Source organism: Lepidochelys kempii, chromosome 7 (genome assembly GCF_965140285.1).
Source record: "Lepidochelys kempii isolate rLepKem1 chromosome 7, rLepKem1.hap1, whole genome shotgun sequence".
Taxonomy (NCBI): Eukaryota; Metazoa; Chordata; order Testudines; family Cheloniidae; genus Lepidochelys; species Lepidochelys kempii.
Window position 1 is genome coordinate 34,143,462 of NC_136386.1, and position 19,924 is coordinate 34,163,385.

The following is a 19,924-nucleotide window of genomic DNA, read 5'->3' on the forward strand; positions in this document are numbered from 1 at the left end:
TCCTCCAGACCAGAGAGGGCATTGCAGAAAGATACCTGATACCCCTGAGAGCCTGGAGTCAGCCACTGCAGAGATGGTCTGGGATGGGGACAGGCCAGGTATGCTGAGTCAGCATCTCTGTGGGGCAGCAGCTCCTATGAATGTAAAGCTGCCCGTAGAAAAGAGCAGCAGGGCCCAGGGTGACTTGACCTTCTGTCACAGCAGCCCCCCTGAAGGAAGGAGATGCAAATTGCAACCCTTCAGGAGAGAGTCAAGGCCAGTGATTATTTCATACTGCAGCACTAGCCAGTCTCCCCCTTCTCCTTCAAATCTCTCTTTACGACACTCTGGTGTTAACCAATGTCTCTTATTTCCAGAGTGGGGATGACGAAGAGTACAGGAGAATATACACAACGAAAATTAAACCACGTCTGAAGTCAGAAGATGCAGCAGAAGCTGAACACACAGAAAGCAGAACCATTACCGTCACCAAAAAGGTTACAGCTTATACCGTAGATGTCACTGGACATGAGGGAGCAAGAGAGATTGACATCAGCAGCCCAGAATTTAAAGTTAAGATTCCAAGCCATCAACTCACTCATATAACAACAACAGAAATTGAAAAAGAACCTGGGAAAACTGTTATCAAAATACCACAGGTGGATTTGTCTGGGAAAACAACCCGATCAACAGACTTCAGTATGGGGATCAGAGGTAGACCTAGTGGCATCTCATATTCTGGACCAACAGTTGAATCATCCACCAAAAGGTTGGACTTTGGTGCCCCTGACGTGCACATGAGAGAGCCCAAGGTGGACACTGAGATAAATGTCTCAGGACCTCAAGTCACAGGCGCTCACCTGAGAACCCAGACAGACTTTAAACCAGCAGAAATCCAAATTCCAGGTGTGGACGTTGTCAAATCAGTTAATGTTTCTGGCACTAGAGTCACAAGCCCAGAGAGCAGCTTGCCCAGAATCGATGCAAACGGACAGCGGGGAAACCTGGATGCAAATATTCACATTACCGGCCCTAAATTAAATGGAAAAATGGGTGTTTCAGGTATAGATGTTAAAACTGAAGTTCCAGGAGGCAAACTGCCACAATTTGATATTTCAGGCTCCAAGATAAAAAGTGATATGGAAGGTCCCAAAGTTGATGTATCATTTTCAAAAATCAAGGGTCCTTCAGTTGATATTTCTGGTCCTAAGATTCAAAGTGATATAAAAATTCCAAGGGTGGACATTCCTCTTTCGAGCATTGAAGGTGATATGCAGGACATTAAAGCTCCAGGAATTAACATTGAAAGCCCAGGAAAAATAAAAATGCCTGTAATGAAGATGCCTAAATTTGGCTTCTCACCTTCAGCTTCTGATACTGATGTTCGAGCACCACAGGCAGGTGTAGACGTTTCTGCGCCAAAGATACAGGCTCCTCACCTGGATATCACAGCTCCATCTGTTCATATGGAAGGTCCAAAGGAAAAACTGAAATTTACAGTGCCTTCAGTGGAAGGTGCTAAAGTTGCAAAGCCACATGTGGACATGGCTCTCAAAGGACTTCAGTTGAAGGGAGTGGTGGAAGTGTCCTCTCCAACACTAGAAGGTCCCAAAGTTGGTGTCAAGGATCCCAAGACTGATCTTGCGGCTCCTGATGTTGATATTCAAAGTGGTGAAGGAAAAATAAAATTGCCCTCAATGAAATTTCCTAAATTTACTGCATCAGGTTTCAAAGGGGAAGGCCCTGGTATGGGTGTGACGCTTCCTAAGGGGGAGGTTGCTATTGCAGGCCCCAAGGTAGACATTAGCACACCAGATATAGACATTGGAGGAGAATGGAAAGTCCCCAAATTTAGGAAGCCTGAATTAATTAGTCAGACACCAAAAATCACTATGTCAGATGTGGACCTGAGTCTGAAAGGCCCTAGCCTGAAGGGAGATGTGGGTATTTCAGGGCCAAGGATCGAAGGGGATCTGAAAGGACCCACTGTGGACATAAAAGGCCCCAAGCTAGATATAGATGCTCGTGACATTGACATCAAAGGGCCAGAAGGACACCTCAAAGGTCCCAAATTTAAGATGCCTGAAATGCACATAAAGACTCCTAAAATCTCCATGCCAGACATCGACTTGAATCTGAAGGATCCTAAACTGAAAGGAGATGTGGATGTTTCAGTGCCAAAGCTGGAAGGGGAGTTGAAAGCTCCTGGAATTGACATTAAAGGCCCCAAAGTGGACATTGAAGCACCAGATGTGGATATTCACGGCCCAGATGGTAAACTGAAAATGCCTAAACTGAAAATGCCAAAATTCAGCGTGCCTGGGCTGAAAGGGGAAGGACCAGATGTGGATGTAACACTTCCAAAGGGGGAGGTGGATATTTCCAGTCCGAAGGTAGAAATTGATGCTCCAGGACTGGACGTTGAAGGACCCAAGGGAGAACTAAAAGGTCCCAAATTTAAGATGCCTGAAATGCACATCAAGACACCAAAAATCTCCGTGCCAGAAGTGGACATGAATCTAAATGCCCCCAAGCTGAAGGGAGATGGTGGTATTTCAGGGCCAAGGATCAAAGGGGATCTGAAAGGACCCACTGTGGACATTAAAGGCCCCAAACTAGACATTGAAGCTCCTGGCATTAACCTTGAAAGTCCTAAAGGTCAGTTGGAAGGGCCCAAGTTCTCAGTGCCTTCTTGGAAAATGTCACCATCAAAAGTATCCATGCCGGATGTGGGTATAAATCTGAAAGGGCCTAAGCTGAAGGGAGACATGGATGTTTCTGAACCACAAATAGGAGGTGACTTGAAGGGACCTCAGATTGACATAAAAGGCCCCAAGCTAGATATAGATGCTCCTGACATTGACATCAAAGGGCCAGAAGGACACCTGAAAAGCCCCAAATTTAAGATGCCTGAAATGCACATCAAGACCCCTAAAATCTCCATGCCTGACATCAACTTGAATCTGAAAGGCCCTAAACTGAAGGGAGATGTGGATGTTTCTGTTCCAAAGCTGGAAGGGGAATTGAAAGCTCCTGAAATTGATATCAGAGGCCCCAAAGTGGACATTGAAGCACCAGATGTGGATCTTCATGGCCTAGAAGGTAAATTCAAAATGCCCAAGTTTGGAATCCCTGGGTTCAAAGGGGAGGGACCAGATGTGGATGTAAGCCTTCCGAAAGGGGAGATTGATCTCTCAGGTCCTAAAGTAGACATTGATGCTCCTGATTTGGATATTGAAGGACCAGAAGGAAAACTGAAAGGTCCCAAATTTAGGATGCCTGAAATGCACATCAAGGCACCCAAAATCTCCATGCCAGATGTTGATTTACACTTGAAAGGTTCTAAACTGAAGGGAGACGTGGATGTTGCTGTTCCAAAGACACAAGGTGATTTGAAAGGTCCTGAATTTGATCTTAAAGGCCCCAAAGTTGACATTGATGCACCAGATGTGGATATTCACGGCCCAGAGGGTAAACTGAAAATGCCTAAACTGAAAATGCCTAAATTTGGTGTACCTGGGCTGAAAGGGGAGGGACCAGATGTGGATATAGCACTTCCAAAGGGAGAGGTGGATATTTCTGGTCCCAAGATAGACATAGATGCTCCAGGTTTGAACATGGAAGGGCCTGAAGGACACCTGAAAGGTCCCAAATTTAAGATGCCTGAAATGCACATCAAGACCCCTAAAATCTCCATGCCTGACATCAACTTGAATCTGAAAGGCCCTAAACTGAAGGGAGATGTGGATGTTTCTGTTCCAAAGCTGGAAGGGGAATTGAAAGCTCCTGAAATTGATATCAGAGGCCCCAAAGTGGACATTGAAGCACCAGATGTGGATATTCACGGCCCAGATGGTAAACTGAAAATGCCTAAACTGAAAATGCCTAAATTTGGTGTACCTGGGCTGAAAGGGGAGAGACCAGACATGGATATAACATTTCCAAAAGGGGATGTGGGTATTTCCGGTCCCAAAGTGGACATTGATATCCCAAGTGTAGACATTGAAGGGCCAGAAGGTAAAGTGAAAGGTCCTAAGTTTAAACTGCCTGAGCTAAATATTCAGACACCCAAAGTCTCCATGCCAGATGTGGACCTAGGTTTGAAGGCACCTAAATTGAAAGGAGATATGGATATCTCTGTTCCAAAGATGGAAGGTGATTTGAAAGGACCCAGCATTGATGTTAAGGGGCCCCAAATTGATATTGAAGGTCCCCAAATGGATATTGACGTGCCTAACTTGGACTTGGAATGTCCAGAAGGCAAACTGAAAGGCCCCAAATTTAGGATGCCTAAAATGAATATCAAGGCCCCTAAAATCTCCATGCCAGATGTTGATCTGAATCTAAATGCACCTAAACTGAAAGGAGAGATGGATATTTCTGTTCCAAAGATGGGAGGTGATTTTAAAGGACCCAGCATTGACATTAAAGGCCCCAAAGTTGACGCTGATGTTCCTGATGTTGACCTTGAATGTCCAGAAGCCAAACTGAAAATGCCAAAAATGAAGTTTCCAAAGTTCGGCATGCCTGGATTCAAAGGACAGGGCTCTGACATGGATGTGAAACTCCCTAAGGGACAGGTGGATATTTGCGGTCCCAAAGTGGATATTGATGCTCCAGGTTTGGATATTGAAGGACCAGAAGGAAAAATAAAAGGTCCCAAATTTAAGATGCCTGAAATGCACATCAAGACTCCTAAAATCTCCATGCCAGATATTGACCTAAATTTGAAAGGTCCCAGACTAAAAGGAGACGTGGATGTTTCTATTCCAAAGCTAGAAGGTGATTTGAAAGGTCCTGATGTTGACATCAAAGCCCCCTCAATAGATATTAATGCACCAGATATTGAGCTGCAGGGTTCAGGTGGAAAACTGAAAATGCCCAAAATGAAGATGCCTCAATTTAATGTGTCAGGCCCTAAACTTGAAGGACCTGATATAGATGTACACGTACCAAAGGGAGAGGTTGATATTTCAGCTCCCAAAGTAGATATAGAGGCTCCAGAGCTGGACATTGAAGGCCCAGAAGGCAAATGGAAAGGACCTAAATTTAAAATGCCTAAACTGAATATTAAAGCACCTAAAATCTCCATGCCAGATGTAGACCTGAATCTCAAGGCACCAAAAATGAAGGGGGAGATGGATGTTACTGTTCCAAAGATAGAAGGTGAATTGACAGGACCTGAAATTGATATTAAAGGGCCAAAATTAGACATTGAAGCACCTGATATGGATCTTGAGTGCCCTGAAGGAAAACTGAAAGGGCCCAAATTCTCAATGCCTTCTTGGAAAATGTCACCATCAAAAATATCCATGCCAGATGTGGACTTAAATCTGAAAGGGCCCAAACTGAAGGGAGACTTGAATGTTTCTGTCCCAAAGATAGAAGGTGACTTGAAGGGACCTGAGATTGATATGAAAGGCCCCAGATTGGACATTGATGCATCTGACATCAGCATTGACAGGCCAGAAGGAAAAATGAAAGGTCCCAAATTTAAAATGCCTGAAATGCATGTCAAGGCCCCAAAAATCTCTGTTCCTGATGTAGACCTGAATTTAAAAGCCCCTAAAATAAAAGGGGAAGCTGATATTTCCGCTCCTAAACTAGCAGGAGATTTGAAAGGCCCTGATTTGGATTTCAAAGGCCCCAAGGTTGATATTGATGCACCAGATGTGGATATTCATGGCCCAGAGGGTAAATTCAGAATGCCCAAATTCAAGATGCCCAAATTCAGCATGCCTGGGTTCAAAGGAGAGGGACCAGACGTGGATGTGAAGCTTCCAAAAGGGGAAATGGATATTTCTGGTCCCAGAATAGACATTGATGCTCCGGAGTTGGATATTGAAGGTCCTGAAGGAAGGCTGAAAGGTCCCAAATTCAAGATGCCGGAAATGCACATCAAGGCACCCAAAATCTCCATGCCAGACATTGATTTGAATGTGAAAGGTCCCAAAATGAAGGGAGATGTGGATGTTTCTGTTCCAAAGCTAGAAGGTGACTTGAAAGGTCCTGAATTTCATCTCCAAGGCCCCAAAGTTGACATTGAGGCACCAGATGTGGATGTTCACGGCTCAGAGGGTAAACTCAAAATGCCTAAATTCAAAATGCCCAAATTTGGTGTGCCTGGTTTCAAAGGGGAAGACCCTGATGTGGATGTAAAACTTCCAAAGGGGGAGGTGGATATTTCTGGGCCCAAGGTGGACATAGATGCCCCAGATTTAAACATTGAAGGTCCAGAGGGAAAGCTGAAAGGTCCCAAATTTAAGATGCCTGAAATGCACGTCAAGGCACCTAAAATCTCCATACCAGATATTGATTTGAACCTGAAAGGCCCTAAAGTGAAGGGAGATGTGGATATGTCCGTTCCAAAGATTGAGGGTGATTTGAAAGGTCCTGAGTTTGATATCAAAGGCCCTAAAATTGACCTTGATGCACCAGACGTGGATCTTCATGGCCCAGAGGGTAAACTCAAAATGCCTAAATTCAAAATGCCCAAGTTTGGAATGCCAGGGTTCAAAGGGGAGGCACCAGATGTGGATGTAAGCCTTCCAAAAGGGGAGATTGATCTCTCAGGTCCAAAAGTAGACATTGATGCTCCTGATTTGGAAATTGAAGGGCCAGATGGGAAATGGAAAGGTCCTAAATTTAAGATGCCTGAAATGCACATCAAGGCACCCAAAATCTCCATGCCAGATGTTGATTTACACTTGAAAGGCCCTAACGTGAAGGGAGATGTGGATGTGTCTGTTCCAAAGATTGAGGGTGAATTGAAGGGGCCTGAGTTTGATATCAAAGGCCCCAAAGTTGACCTAGATGCACCAGACGTGGATCTTCATGGCCCAGAGGGTAAACTCAAAATGCCTAAATTCAAAATGCCCAAGTTTGGAATGCCAGGGTTCAAAGGAGAGGCACCAGACATGGATGTAAGCCTTCCAAAAGGGGAGATTGATCTCTCAGGTCCAAAAGTAGACATTGATGCTCCTGATTTGGAAATTGAAGGGCCAGATGGGAAATGGAAAGGTCCTAAATTTAAGATGCCTGAAATGCACATCAAGGCACCCAAAATCTCCATGCCAGATGTTGATTTACACTTGAAAGGCCCTAAAGTGAAGGGAGATGTGGATGTGTCTGTTCCAAAGATCGAGGGTGATTTGAAGGGGCCTGAGTTTGATATCAAAGGCCCTAAAATTGACCTTGATGCACCAGACGTGGATCTTCATGGCCCAGAGGGTAAACTCAAAATGCCTAAATTCAAAATGCCCAAATTTGGCATGCCTGGGTTCAAAGGGGAGGGACCAGACGTGGATGTAAGCCTTCCAAAAGGGGAGATTGATCTCTCAGGTCCAAAAGTAGACATTAATGCTCCTGATTTGGATATTGAAGGGCCAGAAGGACACCTAAAAGGTCCTAAATTTAAGATGCCTGAAATGCACATCAAGGCACCCAAAATCTCCATGCCAGATGTTGATTTACACTTGAAAGGCCCTAACATGAAGGGAGATGTGGATGTGTCTGTTCCAAAGATCGAGGGTGATTTGAAGGGGCCTGAGTTTGATATCAAAGGCCCCAAAATTGACCTTGATGCACCAGACGTGGATCTTCATGGCCCAGAGGGTAAACTCAAAATGCCTAAATTCAAAATGCCCAAATTTGGCATGCCTGGATTCAAAGGGGAGGGCCCTGATGTGGATATAAAACTTCCAAAGGGGGAGGTAGATATTTCTGGGCCCAAGGTAGACATAGATGCCCCAGATTTGAACATTGAAGGTCCAGAGGGAAAGCTGAAAGGTCCCAAATTTAAGATGCCTGAAATGCACATCAAGGCACCCAAAATCTCCATGCCAGATGTTGATTTACACTTGAAAGGCCCTAAAGTGAAGGGAGATGTGGATGTGTCTGTTCCAAAGATCGAGGGTGATTTAAAGGGGCCTGAGTTTGATATCAAAGGCCCCAAAGTTGATCTTGATGCACCAGATGTGGATCTTCATGGCCCAGAGGGTAAACTCAAAATGCCTAAATTCAAAATGCCCAAATTTGGCATGCCTGGATTCAAAGGGGAGGGCCCTGATGTGGATATAAAACTTCCAAAGGGGGAGGTAGATATTTCTGGGCCCAAGGTAGGCATAGATGCCCCAGATTTGAACATTGAAGGTCCAGAGGGAAAGTTGAAAGGTCCCAAATTTAAGATGCCTGATATGCATTTCAATGTTCCTAAAATCTCCATGCCGGACATTGATTTGAATTTGAAAGGTCCTAAATTGAAGGGGGATGTGGATGTTTCTGTACCAAAGCTAGAAGGGGATTTGAAAGGGCCTGAGTTTGATATCAAAGGTCCCAAAGTGGACATAGATGCCCCTGATGTGGAGATTGAAGGTCCAGATGGGAAATGGAAAGGCCCCAAATTTAAGATGCCCGACATGCATTTTAAAGCACCTAAAATCTCCATGCCAGACATTAACTTTAATTTGAGAGGCCCTAAAGTGAAGGGTGATGTGGATGTCTCTGTTCCAAAACTAGAAGGAGGTTTGAAGGGGCCTGAGGTTGATATCAGAGGCCCTAAATTGGACATAGATGCCCCTGATGTGGAGATTGAAGGCCCTGATGGGAAATGGAAAGGTCCTAAATTTAAGATGCCTGAGATGCACATCAAGGCACCTAAAATCTCCATGCCAGATGTTGATTTACACTTGAAAGGTCCTAAAGTTAAGGGAGATGTGGATGTGTCTGTTCCAAAGATCGAGGGTGATTTGAAGGGGCCTGAGTTTGATATCAAAGGTCCCAAAGTTGACCTTGATGCACCAGATGTGGATCTTCATGGCCCAGAGGGTAAACTCAAAATGCCTAAATTCAAAATGCCCAAATTTGGCATGCCTGGGTTCAAAGGGGAGGGACCAGACGTGGATGTAAGCCTTCCAAAAGGGGAAATTGATCTCTCAGGTCCAAAAGTAGACATTGATGCTCCTGATTTGGATATTGAAGGACCAGAAGGAAAATGGAAAGGTCCTAAATTTAAGATGCCTGAAATGCACATCAAGGCACCCAAAATCTCCATTCCAGATGTTGATTTACACTTGAAAGGCCCTAAAGTGAAGGGAGATGTGGATGTGTCTGTTCCAAAGATTGAGGGTGAATTGAAGGGGCCTGAGTTTGATATCAAAGGCCCCAAAGTTGACCTTGATGCACCAGATGTGGATCTTCATGGCCCAGAGGGTAAACTCAAAATGCCTAAATTCAAAATGCCCAAGTTTGGAATGCCAGGGTTCAAAGGGGAGGCACCAGATGTGGATGTAAGCCTTCCAAAAGGGGAGATTGATCTCTCAGGTCCAAAAGTAGACATTGATGCTCCTGATTTGGAAATTGAAGGGCCAGATGGGAAATGGAAAGGTCCTAAATTTAAGATGCCTGAAATGCACATCAAGGCACCTAAAATCTCCATGCCAGATGTTGATTTACACTTGAAAGGCCCTAAAGTGAAGGGAGATGTGGATGTGTCTGTTCCAAAGATTGAGGGTGAATTGAAGGGGCCTGAGTTTGATATCAAAGGCCCCAAAGTTGATCTTGATGCACCAGACGTGAATCTTCATGGCCCAGAGGGTAAACTCAAAATGCCTAAATTCAAAATGCCCAAGTTTGGAATGCCAGGGTTCAAAGGGGAGGCACCAGATGTGGATGTAAGCCTTCCAAAAGGGGAGATTGATCTCTCAGGTCCAAAAGTAGACATTGATGCTCCTGATTTGGAAATTGAAGGGCCAGATGGGAAATGGAAAGGTCCTAAATTTAAGATGCCTGAAATGCACATCAAGGCACCCAAAATCTCCATGCCAGATGTTGATTTACACTTGAAAGGCCCTAAAGTGAAGGGAGATGTGGATGTGTCTGTTCCAAAGATTGAGGGTGAATTGAAGGGGCCTGAGTTTGATATCAAAGGCCCTAAAATTGACCTTGATGCACCAGACGTGGATCTTCATGGCCCAGAGGGTAAACTCAAAATGCCTAAATTCAAAATGCCCAAATTTGGCATGCCTGGATTCAAAGGGGAGGGCCCTGATGTGGATATAAAACTTCCAAAGGGGGAGGTGGATATTTCTGGGCCCAAGGTAGACATAGATGCCCCAGACTTGAACATTGAAGGTCCAGAGGGAAAACTGAAAGGTCCCAAATTTAAGATGCCTGAAATGCATTTCAATGTTCCTAAAATCTCCATGCCAGACATTGATTTGAATTTGAAAGGTCCTAAATTGAAGGGGGATGTGGATGTTTCTGTACCAAAGCTAGAAGGGGATTTGAAAGGGCCTGAGTTTGATATCAAAGGTCCCAAAGTGGACATAGATGCCCCTGATGTGGAGTTTGAAGGTCCAGATGGGAAATGGAAAGGCCCCAAATTTAAGATGCCCGACATGCATTTTAAAGCACCTAAAATCTCCATGCCAGACATTGACTTTAATTTGAAAGGCCCTAAAGTGAAGGGTGATGTGGATGTTTCTGTACCAAAGCTAGAAGGGGATTTGAAAGGGCCTGAGGTTGATATCAGAGGCCCTAAATTGGACATAGATGCCCCTGATGTGGAGATTGAAGGCCCTGATGGGAAATGGAAAGGTCCTAAATTTAAGATGCCTGAGATGCACATCAAGGCACCCAAAATCTCCATGCCAGATGTTGATTTACACCTGAAAGGCCCTAAAGTGAAGGGAGATGTGGATGTGTCTGTTCCAAAGATTGAGGGTGATTTGAAGGGGCCTGAGTTTGATATCAAAGGCCCCAAAGTTGACCTGGATGCACCAGATGTGGATCTTCATGGCCCAGAGGGTAAACTCAAAATGCCTAAATTCAAAATGCCCAAGTTTGGAATGCCAGGGTTCAAAGGAGAGGCACCAGACATGGATGTAAGCCTTCCAAAAGGGGAGATTGATCTCTCAGGTCCAAAAGTAGACATTGATGCTCCTGATTTGGAAATTGAAGGGCCAGATGGGAAATGGAAAGGTCCTAAATTTAAGATGCCTGAAATGCACATCAAGGCACCCAAAATCTCCATGCCAGATGTTGATTTACACCTAAAAGGTCCTAAAGTGAAAGGAGATGTGGATGTGTCTGTTCCAAAGATTGAGGGTGATTTGAAGGGGCCTGAGTTTGATATCAAAGGCCCGAAAGTTGACCTGGATGCACCAGATGTGGATCTTCATGGCCCAGAGGGTAAACTCAAAATGCCTAAATTCAAAATGCCCAAGTTTGGAATGCCAGGGTTCAAAGGAGAGGCACCAGACATGGACGTAAGCCTTCCAAAAGGGGAGATTGATCTCTCAGGTCCAAAAGTAGGCATTGATGCTCCTGATTTGGAAATTGAAGGGCCAGATGGGAAATGGAAAGGTCCTAAATTTAAGATGCCTGAAATGCACATCAAGGCACCCAAAATCTCCATGCCAGATGTTGATTTACACTTGAAAGGCCCTAACATGAAGGGAGATGTGGATGTGTCTGTTCCAAAGATTGAGGGTGATTTGAAGGGGCCTGAGTTTGATATCAAAGGCCCTAAAATTGACCTTGATGCACCAGATGTGGATCTTCATGGCCCAGAGGGTAAACTCAAAATGCCTAAATTCAAAATGCCCAAGTTTGGCATGCCTGGGTTCAAAGGGGAGGGACCAGACGTGGATGTAAGCCTTCCAAAAGGGGAGATTGATCTCTCAGGTCCAAAAGTAGACATTGATGCTCCTGATTTGGATATTGAAGGACCAGAAGGAAAATGGAAAGGTCCTAAATTTAAGAAGCCTGAAATGCATTTTAACGTTCCTAAAATATCCATGCCAGATATTGATTTAAATTTGATGGGTCCTAAACTGAAGGGAGATGTGGATGTTTCTCTTCCCAAAGTAGGGGGCGATGTGATAGCTCCCAAAGTTGAAGTGAAAGGACCAGATATTGATCTTGACGCTCCAAAAGTTGATATAGAAGGAAAGACAAAAAAATCAAGATTTAAACTTCCTAAATTCAGTTTTTCCGGCCCTAAAGTTCAAACCCCTGATGTGGATGTGAAACTTAAGAAATCTGATATTGATATTTCTGGACCAAAGGTGGATGTGAGTGCTCCAGATGTGGATATTCAGGGGAAAGCAAAAGGATCTAAATTTAAAATGCCTTTCCTAAGTATTTCATCACCTAAAGTGTCAATGCCAGATGTGGAGTTAAATCTGAAAGGGCCTAAACTGAAAGGAGACCTAGATGTTTCTGGCCCAAAGTTAGAAGGGGATTTAAAAGGGCCTGAAGTTGACATCAAAAGCCCCCAAATAGACTTCAGTGTACCAGATGTTGATATTCACGGCCCAGAGGGTAAACTCAAAATGCCCAAATTGAAAATGCCTAAATTTGGCACACCTGGGCTCAAAGGAGAGGCACCAGATGTGGATGTAAAACTTCCGAAAGGGGAGGTGGATGTTTCAGGTCCCAAGATAGACATTGATGCTCCAGATTTGGAAATTGAAGGTCCTGATGGAAAACTGAAAGGCCCCAAATTTAAGATGCCTGAAATGCATTTCAATGTTCCTAAAATCTCCATGCCAGACATTGATTTGAATTTGAAAGGTCCTAAATTGAAGGGGGATATGGATGTTTCTGTACCAAAGCTAGAAGGGGATTTGAAAGGGCCTGAGTTTGATATGAAAGGTCCCAAAGTGGACATAGATGCCCCTGATGTGGAGATTGAAGGTCCTGAAGGAAAATGGAAAGGCCCCAAATTTAAGATGCCTGAAATGAATATCAAGGCACCGAAAGTCTCAATGCCTGACATTGATTTTAACCTCAAGAGCCCTAAACTGAAGGGAGACATAGATGTTTCTGGCCCTAAGCTGGAAGGCGATTTGAAGGGGCCTGAAATTGATATCAGAAGTCCCAAAGTGGACATTGGTGCACCAAACGCAGATATTCACGGCCCAGAGGGTAAACTCAAAATGCCTAAATTCAAAATGCCCAAATTTGGAATGCCTGGGTTCAAAGGAGAGGGACCAGATGTGGATGTAAGCCTTCCAAAGGGGGAGATTGATATTTCAGGACCTAAAATAGACATTGATGCTCCTGATGTGGAGATTGAAGGACCAGAAGGAAAATGGAAAGGTCCAAAATTTAAGATGCCTGAAATGAATATTAAGGCCCCTAAAATCTCCATGCCAGATTTTGATTTGAAATTGAAAGGCCCTAAATTGAAGGGCGATGTGGATGTTTCTGTTCCAAAATTAGAAGGGGATTTGAAAGGCCCAGAAGTCGATATCAAAGGCCCTAAACTGGACATAGATGCCCCTGATGTGGAGATTGAAGGCCCAGAGGGAAAATGGAAAGGCCCCAAATTTAAAGTGCCCGACATGCATTTTAAAGTGCCTAAAATCTCCGTGCCAGACTTTGATTTGAACCTGAGAGGCCCTAAAGTGAAGGGGGATGTGGATGTGGATGTTTCTGTACCAGATTTTGAAGGTGATATGAAAGGCCCAGAAGTTGATATTAAAGGTCCCAAATTGGACATAGATGCTCCAGATCTTGACATTGATGGTCCAGAGGGAAAGCTGAAAGGTCCTAAATTTAAGATGCCTGAGATGCATTTCAAAGCACCTAAAATCTCCATGCCAGACATTGATTTGAATTTGAAAGGTCCTAAATTGAAGGGGGATGTGGATGTTTCTGTTCCAAAATTAGAAGGGGATTTGAAAGGGCCTGAGTTTGATATCAAAGGTCCCAAAATGGACATAGATGCCCCTGATGTGGAAATTGAAGGTCCAGATGGGAAATGGAAAGGCCCCAAATTTATGATGCCCGACATGCATTTTAAAGCACCTAAAATATCCATGCCAGGCATCGACTTTAATTTGAAAGGTCCTAAAGTGAAGGGGGATGTGGATGTTTCTGTTCCAAAACTAGAAGGGGATTTGAAGGGGCCTGAGGTTGATATCAGAGGCCCTAAATTGGACATAGATGCCCCTGATGTGGAGATTGAAGGCCCTGATGGGAAATGGAAAGGCCCCAAATTTAAGATGCCTGACATGCATTTTAAAGCACCTAAAATCTCCATGCCAGACATTGACTTTAATTTGAAAGGCCCTAAAGTGAAGGGGGATGTGGATGTTTCTGTTCCAAAACTAGAAGGGGATTTGAAGGGGCCTGAGGTTGATATCAGAGGCCCTAAATTGGATGTGGACTTGAACCTTAAGGGCCCTAAGCTGAAAGGAGATCTAGATGTTTCTGAACCTAAGTTGGAAGGGGATTTGAAAGGTCCTGAATTTGATATCAAAGGTCCCAAAGTGAACATTGATGCCCCAGACATTGATATTCATGGCCCAGAAGGAAAACTGAAAATGCCCCAAATGAAATTTCCTAAATTCAGCATGCCTGGGTTCAAAGGGGAAGGCCCAGATGTGGATGTAAATCTCCCAGAAGGAGGGGTTGATATTTCGGGTCCTAAGATAGACATTGATGCCCCCAATTTGGATATTGAAGGGCCTGAAGGAAAATTGAAAGGTCCCAAATTTAAGATGCCTGAAATGCACATCAAGGCACCTAAAATCTCCATGCCAGACATTGATTTAAATTTAAAAGGCCCTAAAATTAAAGGAGACATGGATGTTTCTGTCCCTAAGATAGAAGGTGATTTAAAAGGTCCAGAGATAGACATTAAATCCCCCAAAATGTCTGTTGATGTTCCTGATCTTTACATTGAAGGTCCAGAAGGAAAACTGAAAGGTCCTAACTTTAAGATGCCAGAAATGCACATTAAAGCACCCAAAATCTCCATGCCAGATGTAGACCTGAATCTAAAGGCACCTAAACTGAAAGGAGACCTAGATCTTTCTGGTCCAAAAATAGAGGGTGATTTGAAAGGTCCTGAATTTGATATCAAAGGTCCCAAAGTGGACATTGATGCACCAGACATCAATATTCATGGCCCTGAAGGAAAACTGAAGTTACCCAAAATGAAGCTGCCTAAATTCAGTACGCCTGAGTTCCAAGGGGAAGGCCCAGATGTGGATGTAAGTCTTCCAAAGGGAGAGATTGATATTTCAGGTCCTAATATAGATATTGGCGCTCCTGATTTGGACATTGAAGGTCCCGAAGGAAAACTGAAAGGGCCAAAATTTAAGATGCCTGAGATGCATTTTAAGACACCCAAAATCTCAATGCCAGACATTGACGTAAATTTGAAAGGTCATAAAATGAAGGGGGACTTTGATGTTTCTGTTCCCAAGATTGAGGGTAATCTAAAAGGTCCTGAAGTTGATATCAAAGGCCCAGAATTTGGGATTAGAAGTCCTGAGCTTGATGTTGAGTGTGCAGATGTGACCACTGAGGGCCTTGAGGGAAATGTTAAACTTCCCAAATTTAAGAAACCAAAATTTGGGTTTGGAATTAAAAGTCCTAAGGCAGAAATCAAATCTCCTGAAGTGGATATTGCTGTCCCGGAAGGTGAACTGAATGTGGAGTCTCCTGATATTGGCATTTCTGGCAAAGGAAAGAAAAGCAAATTTAAAATGCCTAAACTTCATATGAGTGGCCCTAAAATTAAAGGAAAGAAGGGTGGATTTGATATGAATCTACCCAGTGGTGAGATTGATGCAAATTTGAAATCTCCTGATTTAGATCTGAATGTAACTGGCCCAGAGGCAACAATAAAAGGAGATATTAATGTCAAATCCCCCAAAGGAAAGAAACCAATGTTTGGGAAAATCTCTTTTCCAGATGTTGAGTTTGATATTAAATCACCTAAGTTCAAAGCTGATGCTTCTGTGACAGCTCCTAAAATGGAAGGAGAATTTAAAGCACCTGATTTGGAGGTTTCCACACCAGGTATCAAAGGTGATATAAAGTCACCAGGTCTTGACGTTACAGCCCCAAGTATCAGCGCGAATCTCCCTGATGTTAACATTAGAGGTCCTGATATCAATCTTAAGAAACCTAAGGTCAAACTTCCAAGTGGAAATATTGATATAGCTGGTCCAAAAATGGAAGGTGATCTGAGAATCCCAGGTACTGACGCAAACATTAATGCCCCTGACATGAAACTTAAAGGACCTACAGTGAATCTGCCTTCGGTGGACATTTCTGCTCCTTCATTCTCTGCATCTGATCTTGATATTAACTTGAAAGGACCAAAAGTAAAAGGTGATGTCAGTCTTCCCACAGCAGAACTGGAAGGTCCAGAAGGAAAACTAAAATTTCCCAAGTTCTCACTGCCCAAGATAGGGAAACCAGGTCTGAATTTAGAAGGAGCTGATGTGCAGCTCCCCTCGGCAAGTGTGGATGTTTCAGTTCCGAGTATTGAAGGAGGTGTGAGTGTTCCTGCAGCTGAAGGACTAGATGCAAAACTGAAGGGACCTAAGGTGACTATGCCATCAGTAAACCTTTCAATGCCCCAAGTCTCTGGACCTGATTTTGATGTAAACGTGAAAGGACCAAAACTAAAAGGAGACCTGGATGTTTCTAGTGACCTTAAAGGTCCAAAGGTGGACATACATGCACCAGATATTGATATGAAAGGCTTTGGAGGAAAGCTTAAAATGCCCAAGTTTAAATCTCCAACTTTGGAGGGACCTCAAGCAGATCTGAACATGAAAGGGGACACTGGATTTTCTGCCCCGCAAATTGACGGGGGCATGAAAGTGCCAGGCATGGATGTACATCTCGGTGCCCCAGATCTTGATATTAAAGGGCCTACAGTGAAAATGCCATCAGTAGGTATTTCTGCCCCAGATTTTGATGTAAATTTGAAAGGACCAAACTTAAAAGGAGATCTTGATCTTTCTGGTGGCATTAAATACCCAAAGGTGGCTGTAGATGCACCGGATGTTAACTTGGAAGGTCCAGGAGGTGCAATTAAACTTCCTTCAATGAAGCTCCCCCAATTTGGCATTTCTACTCCTCATGTTGAGGGGTCTGACATGGGTGTTAATATTGAAGGACCACAAATTAAAGGAGACCTTACTGGCTCAGGGATTGATGGAGAATTGAAAGGTCCTACATTTAAAATGCAACCACTTAAAGTTTCAGCTCCAAAAATCTCTGCACCTGACATTGACTTTAACTTAAAAGGACCAAACCTAAAGGGTGATGTTAATATTGCTGGTGATGCTAAAGGCCCAAAAGTTGGAGTAGAAGCACCAGATATCAGCATCAAAAGTTCAAGTGGAAATATTCAAATACCGTCAGTTAAACTGCCCAAATGTGACATTTCAGGTTCCCAAGGCATGAAGGTTTCTGGGGTGGGTATTGCTGCTGATGCTCCTGATGTTAGTTTAACAGGTCCTGCCTTCAGTGTATCAGCACCAAAAGTTTCTGGGTCAGATTTTGATGTAAATTTGAAAGAGCCTAAAATCAAAGGAGGTTTTGGCATTTCTGGAGACATGAAAGCTCCTGATGTAAATATTGGGGCACCACACTTGGGCATTCAGCATTCAGGTGGTGAATTCAAAGGGCCACAGCTTTCATCTTCTGGTTTTGATGTAGAAATGAATGTGCCAAATGTTGCAGGGGGTCTTCATGTTTCTGGACCAAAGATAGAGGGTAGTCTGAAAGGTCCCAAGGTAGGAATCAAAGGTCCTGGCATAGATATGAATATTCCACAAAGTAACTTAGGAAGTGCATCAGGAAAAGTGACATTCCCCAGGATGAAATTGCCTAAATTTGTGTCTTCAGGACATGAGGTAACAGGAAGAGAAGTAGGGGTTGATGTTAACTTTCCTCAGCCAGATGCCAGTATCCATGCTGGTGCGGTGGAGGCTGAGTTTGAAGAGCCAGATGTCAAACTTAAGAAATCTAAAATTAAGATGCCAAAGTTTAATTTTTCAAAACCTAAAGGCAAAGGCGCCAGTGTTGGCTCACCAGAAGCCTCCGTGTCCATGTCAGGATCTAAAGGAGATTTGAAAAGTTCCAAGGCAAGTCTAGGTTCTATGGAGGGTGAACTGGGGGGAGGAGAGGCTGCTGCCACTTCACCTAAAGGGAAGTTTTCGTTATTTAAAAGCAAAAAGCCACGTCATCGGTCATCTTCCTTTAGCGATGAACATTCCTCCCAGTCAACGCCCACTGGCACCTTGGAGTTTGAGTGCAGCTCAGGAGCAGAGAAAGAAAAGCAGGCCAAGATGAAATTTGGAACATTTGGAGGGATAGGGTCAAAAAATAAAGGTTCTTATGAGGTAACTGGAAGTGACGATGAAGCAGGAAAGATGCCAGGGAGTGGGGTCTCGTTAACGTCCAAGAAATCCCGCCTGTCTTCCTCTTCGAGTAATGACAGCGGGACAAAGGGGGGGTTCCGAGTGCCAGCAGTAGAACTGACAGTTGCCAAAAAGAAAGAGTAAAGCGTCCGTGTAAATATGTCTGTGTGTATATATACACCTTCTGTGCGTTTGTATATAAATTTCATAGCTTGAAATATCTTCAACGTCAGCAATAAAATGAGTGGCACCTAGGGAAATGTTAGACTTCATGTTGCCTACCCAAAAGAGAGGAGAGTTTAAAAGCAAGTGACCTTGGAGCTGAACCACAGTTCATCTGATGTATTTTAAAGTTTTGTGTTCATGACTTTGGTTTGCGCATTAAATGCTGAGAGCTTAAGTTTACTAGCAAGCTATTTTGATATCCTTTTCATTTTACTGGATATTTTCAGTGTCGGTTTATGGAAATAATGTTTCCATTTTAATTACCCTTTGGCTTTTATTTGCAGGGCTTACATTTCTATAATGAGAATGGATATATTGAAAACACTGTAAAATATATAGATACAACTGAAATATGTCACTTTCCCTTGTAATGTGGGGTTTAAAATGACACGGAGTGTTTATCACAGAAAGTTATGGTTTCTATTAGCTTTGATAGTTGTGGTGGTAAGAAAAGTACCCCAGTTTAATTTAAGACTAGCGAATCCTGGTTGCTTATGATGAAAAACAGAATTTACCAATAAATGACTAACCTGTTTTGGTTGGATTTGACTGACACCATCTTAGTTGTCTCCATATGTTTGTTTCATTATTTGTATTATAAGAGAGGACTTTTCTTAGTTATGGTGCAAAAATCTGTGACTGCCACTTTTCTGATATTTGTTATAATTTCTGTTAACAAATGTATCTTGATTTAAAAAAATCTTTCAGCACTTTAATGGCAAATGAATTGAGAATGTAAGAAGATTGATCTTGTAAAATGCAAATAAACTGTTTATTAACCTTGCTCCTCTGTCGCTTTGCTGTTGTAGGGGGTGGGGGTTAAAATGCTCCAGCTGTACCTCTCCCCTATCCCCCAAGACATGTGCAAAAGCTTCCCAGTGCCTAGCTCTCTGCTCCCATCCCCTGGATGCAGCTGGAACGGACCCTACCTGGACTCCTTTCCCTCCTCTGCCTCACCTCCTTTGGACACGGGTGCTCTAGCTGATACACCTGGCTCCCCTGCTTTTGCCTTCTCTGATCCCCACCTATAGCCCATTTACCCCCTGCCAGACACAGCCACTATAGCTGTCCCATCCTGCAGACACAAGTGGAACAGGCCTGATGCCATGCTCCCTTCCCTTCTGGTCCCCAGCCTCCTGGACACAACTGGAATCACTCCTACATAGGGAGGAGAGGATAACAACACTCAGTGACCACTCCCAACCCAGGATGGGCAAATCCTCCAGCAAATCCACATCAGACGCTGGAAGGGTCTGGTGGCAGGAGATCCAAAGCAACTTCCCCGGGTAGGGAGTACAAGGGGAGAGTGAAACTCCCAGTGAATCCCTCCCCTATCTGATGAGGGGAGAGCATGGTTTAAAGCCCCAGTGAAGGCACAGGGAAGGAACTAGAATGGGTGTATTTTGGCTCATGGGGTGCACATTCCTAATTCGTGAGGTTCATCTCCCCTAATTACATCCTGGAGAAACCCCACCACCACCCTCAATTCTTGACTGGACAAAACATCGGCCTCCCAATTCAAACCTGACGAGACCAACCAG

At 43.8% G+C, this 19,924-nt stretch overlaps 1 protein-coding gene across 1 annotated transcript in view; it reads left to right on the top strand.

Annotated features, from left to right (window-relative positions):
• The window catches only part of AHNAK (AHNAK nucleoprotein), a 36,166-nt gene extending 17,734 nt beyond the window's left edge, over nucleotides 1–18,432 (top strand). Inside the window, exon 5 of the mRNA XM_073352158.2 lies at nucleotides 357–18,432. Coding sequence (XP_073208259.2) covers nucleotides 357–18,302 — 17,946 coding nt within the window. The 3' untranslated portion in view covers nucleotides 18,303–18,432. The remainder of the gene's footprint in view (nucleotides 1–356) is intronic.
• Nucleotides 18,433–19,924: the final 1,492 nt, after the last annotated feature.